The sequence below is a fragment of the Micropterus dolomieu genome, linkage group LG14, assembly GCF_021292245.1.
Source record: "Micropterus dolomieu isolate WLL.071019.BEF.003 ecotype Adirondacks linkage group LG14, ASM2129224v1, whole genome shotgun sequence".
Lineage (NCBI taxonomy): Eukaryota > Metazoa > Chordata > Actinopteri > Centrarchiformes > Centrarchidae > Micropterus > Micropterus dolomieu.
In genome coordinates this window covers 27,205,134-27,214,829 of record NC_060163.1, presented here as the reverse complement: position 1 = coordinate 27,214,829, position 9,696 = coordinate 27,205,134, and the positions used below count along the sequence as shown (strand labels likewise).

Sequence of the window (9,696 nt, the reverse complement as noted above, 5' to 3'; positions counted from 1 at the left end):
GGCGCCAGCCGACATCCCCCATGCCCAGCGCGCCCCCCGGCCGCCATGCAACACCAGCCAAACCAGCAACGAGGCAAAATCAACTAGCTCAGCTGCAGGCCACCAACAATCCACCCATCCATCAAGATAGTTCTCAACTTGAGTTGGGTCAAGTGAGGGCTTTTTGAACAAGGGTGTAACCCGGGCCCTTTTGAAAGTGGTAGGGAAGGTTCCTGAAGCCAGAGAAGTATTTATCACGAGATATGGCTTGGAGGAGATTCGTAGGGATCGGGTCCAGTGGGCATGTAGTGGGACGGCTGAGGGTCAGGAGTTCTGATACTTCGCTCTCTGTGAGAGGAGTAAATGAGGAGATTGAAGAACCACTGACCTGGGAGGGCAGAGAAAAAGATGTAGTAGGACTGATACAATGGTTGAGTTTGAATGTTTAAAAGAATTGGCTAGTTATAGCCTCCACTTTGCCTGTGAAGAAGGCAGCAAAGGTATCAGACAGGTCTGTGGGTGGTGGAGGTGGACGAGGATTTAGTAGCACTTTAAAAGTGGAAAATAATGTCCTTGAGTCAGTGGTACTGTTAATATAGAATGCAGTTTTGCAGCACTGATGCTTGTTGAGATGATAGGAGCAATTGGTAGCCCTTAAGGTCGGCGGGGTCTTTGGTTTTTCGCCATTTTCTTTCAGCAGCTCTGAGATCAGTATGGAGCCGAAGGATGGTATCAGTTAGCCACGGGTGGGACTGGTTTTGGATTCCGTCTCTGCTCAGCGGGGGATTGTTGGCGGTGGTTCCAGCTCGTGGCAGATGATTGGTTGCTTTCTGATGGCTGCTATTTTAGCAGAGAAGATGGCGGTGGCTGCGCACGTCTGGGCATCCTCCTCTCCAAACAAGCCACAGTCTGATCTTGTTTAAGTACGGGTGGGCCGCCAGTTCTGTTCCCTTCTTTCTCGTTTATTATAATCAGGGAGGTTTTGTTTGTTTGAAAGGTTAGTTCATCTTATTAAATTCATCATTCCTTATTTCTTAATAGTCTACGTTGTGCTCATGTGGCTCCTTGGGAACTTGGGGAAGATGGGGCATTTTTGTGTTACGTCTGGGCCCCCCGACCGGGCGTAACAAGGCTTATTTGATGTAACAGGGAAATGTCCAGCTCTGAGTCATTAGCTGACCACACAGTTCACTGACCTTCCAGCTCTAGTTATTTTTCTCATGGAACTGTCCATGTTAGGAAGACAGCAGTTAGACTGATAAGGTAGAGACCGTAGCAAAGTCTTTAGGCTGTCTGATATTGGTGTTCTCTTGGAATCTTACAAGGTTGAGTCTTACAAGAATGTTCACAAGAACTTACTGCTTCACAGATTAGAGTACAACTCATGAATAGTAGTAGATTTCAACATGAAGCATTGGAGTAACAGATTTATTGTTCTAGGTTAAGGCCAGCTAAAGATGACGTAAAAGGGAAACCTATGCCGTTTTTGCATTACCAGTTCGACTCGACTCTGTTTTGGCCTGCCGTCTTCTATTGCAGATAGTACCCCTTAATGCCGCAGGCTTCCCCTGCCGCCACTTGTGGAGCCCCTCAACTCCGAAAACCTTCAAGCACATTTTTGTTCCGCCATCACTTCTCGTAAAACTGTCAGTATTCAAATCTACACACTTGATTTCTCACCTCAAAACTTCTCTAAAGTAGGTTTAGTGATGAAATAACGTATGAAAATTCTAAAATATAAAACTGTCTGGTGCGCACAATGATGATGTAGAGAATAGTGATGATTCTGTCTGACCAATCAGCAGTCTGCTTTGTTTTCATGCCACATTTTAGTATCGCCTTAGCTTGCTTGTAACTTTGACAGAGGTAATACAAAAAAAAAAAAAAAAGAAAACCCTGGAAGCTGGTACAACTTTTCCACAATGGAAAACCAAACAAAGGCGAGTAGAGCTGGTACCATGCAGTGGAAAAGGGGCTCTACATGCACTAGGGGGAAGACAGAAACATTAAGGGGACCAAACAATGTTAACATTCAGATTTGGTCCATAGAGCCACCAACCAACATGGAGTTCTACCAAACTATAAGAAACACTTCTTCCTGTGCTGACAGACCAACTGTATGGTGGGCAGGAAGTCAGTATGTTGTGATCTTTGTGCTCAGGAGGCAACGCTGGTCGTCCTGTTTATCATGACAGAATGAATTTGAATCTTGCATGCTTTTTATTAAAAGGTTCAGTGTGTAGGTTTTAGTAGCATCTAGTGGTGAGGGTTGCAAATTGCAACCTGATTGCAACCAACGGTCTACTCACCGCTCCCCCCCCTGAAGTGTGCAGGAGAAGCTACGGTGGCTGACATCTTCTGCTTAATATTTACATGTGGTCCTCCATTTGTCCAGATTCTGTTTTTACTTGTAACAAACAAGATGACTACTACTTCCTGCTTTCTTACAGTGCAGACACATTGCTGCTTGCTCTTCCCTCTGCCTGCATTCTTTTGCTGAGACTCTTTCTGCTAGAAATGACCAGTGGCTCTTGGATACTTTTAAATCACTTGGACTGTCATTCATTCAGATAAAGTAGGGTATTGCCATATTTTAAACACTTTTGATCTCAGTGGTACGCAAGCACGGCCAAACAATAGCACTAGCATGTACTGCAGTGATTGGCTTTGTAGCTAATGCTAAGCACAAAAACACCTTCTGAATAAAAAGACTGATCAAGTGATTATGACCAAAGCTTAAATCTTTAATAACAGCCAGACAAGAAATTAAGAGACAAAAAAATACAAAACAGTTGATAGCATCACACAGCTTCATTATCAGTGACCTAAACATGTAATGATAGAAAAGACTTACTGCTCACCACATCAATGTGTAACTGGTCATTAAGGCCTGATGGCCAGTCAGCTGGATCCACTGGAGCAGTAGAAACTGGAGAGACAGGCGTGGTAGTAAGCACAATGGTACCGCTCTCCACTTCAGTAGTCATAGGTAGACCTATGAGGGATTAACACAGAAAATAAGTAATTTTAGTAAGGTGACATGTTCATACACTGAGTGTTCCTTGAGGTGAGTAATTGTTTAGTTACTGTTGATGTAGGCCTAAACTTACCAGCTGTCACCATTTGTGTGGTGAGGCAGGTTGGTGGACCCAAATGCAGGACACGTAGACTGACAGGTACAGTTCAAAAGGTTTATTAAAAGCAAGCACACTTACATTTGAGTGGCTGACAAACAGAGACCAAAACCAAGGTGATCCAACAGAAATCCCAAAATCCAGGGAAACACGACTAGTAAGGCAGGCTGGCAGGACAACACACAGCAACATAGGGACAGCCTAAACAGAAACACCAAGTATATATACACACAGGGACTAACGAGCAGGGCGGGAACAACACAGGTGACAGGGATCAAGGCAAACGAGGCAGGCAGAGAGACCGCAGGGAGAAACAGAGACTAGCAGGCAGGCAGGTTACTGAGGGGGGGAAAAAACAAAACACAAGTTACTCAACACTAAACACCAGAGTAATATAGATAAACTAATACAAGCAGACAGATCACAAATAAACCAACAAGGAACACAGACAGAAGCTGAGATTAAAGGGAACACAGAGCAGACAAGGGCAACATTACTAGTGATGGCGAGATGAAGCATTGAAGCTTCCCATCCAGTTGGTTCACTCATGGGCCGAAGCTTCACGGTGCTTCATTCGCTCTACTGTGATTATAACGGGAACACGGCTTTGGTGTGTGAAGCTTTGAACTGAAATTAATGAATGATGTTTGTGATGCCAATACATGACTGATTAGCTTTTTAATAAGGCGTCTGTCTTTATGATACGATGACAGAGTCAGAATGAAAGTGGAAACAATGGAGAGGGTTATGATAACTTGGTTTGTGACTTTAGATAATAGAGACAACATTTTATTCATCTTTATTTAAAAATAACCCTTCCACAGTGCTGGGCTCCAGGCCGTTTCTTTTTTGGAGATGATTTTACCTGCTTTAGATTAAATTATTATTAGGGTAATATGGGGTAAGAGTTTAATTCTTACCAAAGCCACAAAATGTCAACACTTTCTATTCCTCTGTTTCATCACAATTTTTGAAGTTATTTCATCAAAGCAATTCTGACATGAGTAGATAAACTTTTTTAGTCATTTAAAATGAGCTGTAGATAAAATCTAATTGTGTTCAAGTTCAAAAGTCCACAAGATGTTGAGGTTGACCCTCCTCAACATTTTGCATTTTGCTGCTCCTTTCGAATCGCATGCCAAACCCTGAACCACCACATACATCTTCAACACAAGCCTCGATATGCGCTAAGATGCAGAGCTAACCGAGAACAAAAGACCAGGAACCGAACCTCAAAACAGGAAACATAACAGACTGGAGTAGGGAACAGAGACGGATAGGACCACAATAAACATGGAGAAGAACAGCAAATAAGGGAAATACCCAAAACACAACAGACTATATAGCAGACACTGGACAAAGGACAACAGATAGATCCGAACCCAAAACTCAACAACTCTAAGACAGATACTGAACAGATTAAAATAACAAACACTGAAGTATACGGACCAGGAGTAAATACTAAGACATTAACACCGGACCGGGAACTAAGACATGGAACCAAAACACAGACTAAATAACAGATACCAAACTGATAGATGAATAAACTCAGAACTTAACGGAACAGATGACAGGACTAACATGCAGATACAAAACCAAACCCTCAGAATCAAAACCCAAAAACACTCAAGACAGGATCGTGACACCAGCACTGTCAGCTTCTGGGATAATACCACTGATTGAGTTAGAGGTGGAGGCTGATGGACCTGCTATGAAATAATAAAAATAATAAATAAATTGACTGAATTTTAATGACTTGTCTTGTCTTACTTTAGGTCTCGAGGCTCCATGATGTTGCTCCAGAATCAGTCCTTAAAAACAGCTACTACCCACTCCCTACCTGACAGATTTGATATATCATGAAAGAACAGGGCATCTCTATAGGTTTAACTAAACACATAAACTACCAGCAGAGTCAGTTTCTTGGGTGAAATGACCATGTTCAATCCTGGCCTATCTGGTTTTGTTCTGGTAAATGCTTTATAACACCACATGTGAAGAGCTCAGCTCCAAAGACAATGTTAGATAGATAAAGCTAACGGTTTATACGTTACGTATATATATACGTTAGCTACGTTTATGCAGTTTGTAAAAATTGTGATGCTAATCGCAGTTAGCATGTTAGCAAGCTATAGCGTTAGCATTGTTGATACCAGCGCGGCTAACTAAGGCTAAAAATACAAGCATAGGAAAACTGAGCCTGTGGACTTATGTACCTTTTTGTCTTTTTACATGTCCAGACAAATATGATCTTCTCTTGTCAGACATCAGGCCTGATGGACCCAGCGTAACGAGTGATGTTGGTGATGTCACAGGGTCAGGAGTCACAGGTCACAGCTGATTTTCCATAGTATCTAACTAAATGAAATAACCACTATGCTTATGGGGCGTAATATAAAGAGCTGTCTTTCATTTTATTTTATTATTTTATGTTTCTTTTTTCAGTGATTTTTTTCCACCACTAGCAAGCAGTGACTGTAGGGGGCCCCCTGCTGGCCACGGGGCCCTATACCACTGCAAAGGTCGCTTAGTGGCTGGGCCAGCTCTGTGCACATCTTACTTTCATGTTTTTAACTGAGACTTGGTTGGACCAAGAAGAGAGGAGGTGGAGTTTCCATTTTGTTTAATGACTCCCTCCAATTTAAAAGATGTCTTATGGAAATTTTCCAATGTTGCTTTTATCTTTTTATGTAAAGCACTGAATTGCCTTCTTGTTGAAATGTGCTATAAACATAAACTTGCCGTACCTTCTTCTTAAGTATTCAACGTAGTGATGAAGCGCGCTCTCTAGAGCAGTTTGTCCGTTTGGGCTACTGTAGAAACGTGGCGGCGCAACATGCAACATGTAAGAGGACCCGCGTTGTCTGTAGATAGACATGTCTCATTCGAAGGGAATAAAAACATAACGGTTCATTATGTAAGGTCTTTTCACACCACTGAAAACATAGTTATGGATCTTATATTGCATTTCTGTCAATAGATCCTCATGAATATTATACACTGAACCTTTTATTGCTCACCAAATGTAGATCCATCCACTGCTGAAATACCTGGTTCTTGCCTCAATACTCCAACATATTGTAGTCTAAGCTACCTGTATTCTCGCCTTAAGCTGACTCCTGGATTTGGAACTCCAAACCCTGGATCTCTGGACCCCCTACTGGATCAGACTTCACTTCCTGGATCTCTGGACTCTGTCTGCTACCTGCTACCTGGAAGGCTCTGCTCACTCTGATACTGGATACTTCCCCACTTTGTCCAACCCCACTGCTGGCCTGCAGAGTCCCCACTACATGGTGGATGTGGTGGTCAGGTTTGGGTGCAGACACGGTTGTGTAATCCAACAGAACACACACTCAAGGACTTTCCACCTGCTGTGAAACAGCAGATTAATGATTTATTAACGTTTGGATTATAAAGAGATGCTTCCACACACACACCAACATCTGGATTTCCATTAGTTCACTTCAGCAGAAATCTGACAATGAAGGTAAGCTTTGAAGTCTGTTAGCAGTAACAGTTAGATTTAAAATATGGTATGGTGACCTACTGTTAACTTTTTTCTTTCTGTTACATCCCTTTCAAAGAAAAAAAAGGTGATAACACAAAAAACAAAGAACTCAAGTGAAAGGGACAATAAAGATGATTTACTTACAAGATAAACTGAATACACAACAAAGGTGCTCCCATCAGGAGTTTTGGGGCCGATCACCAGCCAGTGGAAGCAGCACTGGCCAACACCGATTACTGGGTCTTTTTAACTCCTTCTATTTATCATGAAGCAATGTAACTTTTTCTAAAGAAAATAATGTATTGAGTATTAAAATTAAGAGCACAGGCATCATGAGTCAATGATAAAGAAGACGCTTTTTGTTCTGGAAAGCTCAGGCTTTACGGGGTAGAGAGGAGTCATACCTGTCAACATTGGGATTTGAAAATAAGAGAAATTTAAATAAAAGTACAATGTTAATTTCATAGTATAATGTTAGTATTTTATTTATAGTTACTATAGCATTATCATTTCAGATATAGTTTACCACTGTTATAGGCCTAATATTAATTCTTTGGGTTGCTTTCATTCATTTAATCCTAAACAGTTGAAATTGGTCTCTAATTTATTAATTAAAACAGGCAATTGAAATGTGAGGGAGGAGTGGACAAGGTGGTTGTGCCAAATAAATAACTGAAAACAAGTTAACAAAACTAGGCCTAACTAAGCGTAATCTCTTCAGGCAGGCTTCTTTTGTTGATGGCATGGCCAGGGTGTTTACTACTGATAATAATTAACACTGATAATGTTAATTTGGGGTCTGGTGGAAATCTCCACGTTACATGAACTTCAAACAAAATGCAGCAACATTATTTTTCCGAGTAGCGTCCGCTCTTTGACGACCTGTGAGACAGGCTGCGTCATAAAGATTATTACATATTAATAAAATATGACCTGGCGACGCCGATGGGCATGGCATTATGATTGGCCAGCTTCAGACATGATCAACCAATGAGCAACTTGACCAGACTGCACAGGTGGAAGCCAATCATCCTGCTAGCACCTGGAGAAAACACACAAGGCCTGCTTGGCACATAACAGTAGAACTTCAGCAGTAGAACAGTAGCCTCTCTGGCCTCCTACAGCTACCCTACATATGTTATTTTATCTCCTCACAGTGAAAATAAAACCTTTGTTGTTGTTGAATGTAAAATTTTCAGCACCAACCACTGCAGGGTCTCCCTGCTGCTAAATAACCTGTCTGTTCCAGCTGGTATCAGTCGTCTTCCTCCTCCTGGCTCCTCTGTTGAGCAGCTGCCAGGAGCTCGTCCTCCCACTGGACTGCAGTGACATCTACAACCATGATCGCAGTCGACCCAGTGGAGTGTACACCATGTATCCCATCGGAGCCACTTCTGCTGTCCAGGTACACTTCATCCTCTCTGGGACACTTAGGAGATGAAAGTGTTTGAGTTTCAATAGAGTTAGTAACATGCAGTAATGGGATGCGTCACCAGTAGTAGAAGTACAGGTTATTGTAGTACTACTACTACTACAGGTTTATATATTTAATATTCCCAGGTGGATAAACTGACTAATGACTGTGTGTGTCTGTGTGTAGGTGTACTGTGACATGGACTCACAAGGAGGACGGTGGACGGTGAGTATTTTAACTCAAGTACCAAATCTGGCTCAGCAGTTCTAAAATCCAGGACCTGTTCAGACAGATCAGAGGCCTCCCATGAACTCTACCAAGCTAGCTCTGCTGTTACACAATCAATGATCAGTGCACAACTTCCTTCAGTCGGTACGCCTTGTTAACCAAAGATATTGATGGAATGTAGGGGAATACATTTGAAGCAGCAACCAGTTGAGACCAGGAACGAGACAGGAGAACTGACCTGATGCACAAAGTGGTTTGTACTAAAGCCAGCTGTTTAAGACACTCAGAGACTGCTCACTACAGGTGTGATGATCATTTTAAAGAGTCTATGTGCATCAATAAACCCTGTGTTCACAGACAGGATTCTGACGTTTATTACAGAATTAAAGAATCAGACTGACATTGTTCAACCAAAGTTGGCTGATGTCTCGTCTCTGCAAACACAAACAAACATGCTACCATTTAATATTTTACAGCAGCATCACCCAAGTGTTTGTATTACATTGTTCAAGCTTCGCTCTAATGTTCTTTGACATGTGCATCAGTGTGTCTGTTGTTCCTGACCCGGATAGACGAATCCAGCAGCTGGTTTATGTGATGTACTTCCTGAATGAAGGCTTACTACTGGTTCAAACCTTGTTGCCTGGAAACATGAGCTGTCAGGTATCTGGTGTGTTTAGCTAGTTCTCCCTCCATCCCGTCCCCCCCAGGTGTTCCAGAGGAGGATGGACGGCACCGTGAACTTCTACAGGGGCTGGGATCAGTACAAGATGGGCTTTGGTATCGCTGCTGGAGAGTACTGGCTCGGTGAGAAACCAAACCTAACTAACACTAATGTGACTTTGTGAAACTCACTGTTTCTACATGTGTATGTGTTTCAATTCAATTCAGTTTTATTTATATAGCGCCAAATCACAACAAGAGTTATCTCACAGCGCTTTTCATAAAAGAGCAGGTCTAGACCGAACTCTGTGATGTTATTTACAGAAGCCCAACAGTTCCCACCAAGAGCAAGCACTAGGAGACAGAGGCAAGGAAAAACTTCCTTTTAAGAGGCAGAAACCTCGAGCAGAACCATGGCTCAGGGTGGGCGGCCATCTGCCTCGACCGGTTGGGGTGAAGGGGGGAGAGAGAGAGAGAGAGAGAGGGCAGGAGAGGGGAGGGAGGCAGCCTACACAATATCCACACAGAGGTACAGACAGTAAAGGTGATGTTGCTATAGACTAAATGAAAAATGGTACAGATATTTATAGTAGTGTTAATGGTAACAATCGTAATGTTAATGATTATAATAACAATAATAATAATAGGACTAGTAACAATATTCGTTGCTAGCAGAGGGTGTTGAGCAGGAACACGGGGGCAGCAGGTGACCCGCAACCACAGATCCAGACTCCACAGCTCCAGAGCCAGAAACACCTGCAGGAAGT

The 9,696-nt window shown here is 42.5% G+C and overlaps 1 protein-coding gene across 1 annotated transcript in view; it reads left to right on the top strand.

Annotated features, from left to right (window-relative positions):
• The window catches only part of LOC123982824 (microfibril-associated glycoprotein 4-like), a 15,450-nt gene that overhangs the window by 1,695 nt on the left and 4,059 nt on the right, over positions 1-9,696 (top strand). The window contains exons 2-4 of the mRNA XM_046068696.1: positions 6,226-6,603; positions 7,874-8,029; positions 8,225-8,263. Coding sequence (XP_045924652.1) covers positions 6,598-6,603; positions 7,874-8,029; positions 8,225-8,263 — 201 coding nt within the window. The 5' untranslated portion in view covers positions 6,226-6,597. The remainder of the gene's footprint in view (positions 1-6,225; positions 6,604-7,873; positions 8,030-8,224; positions 8,264-9,696) is intronic.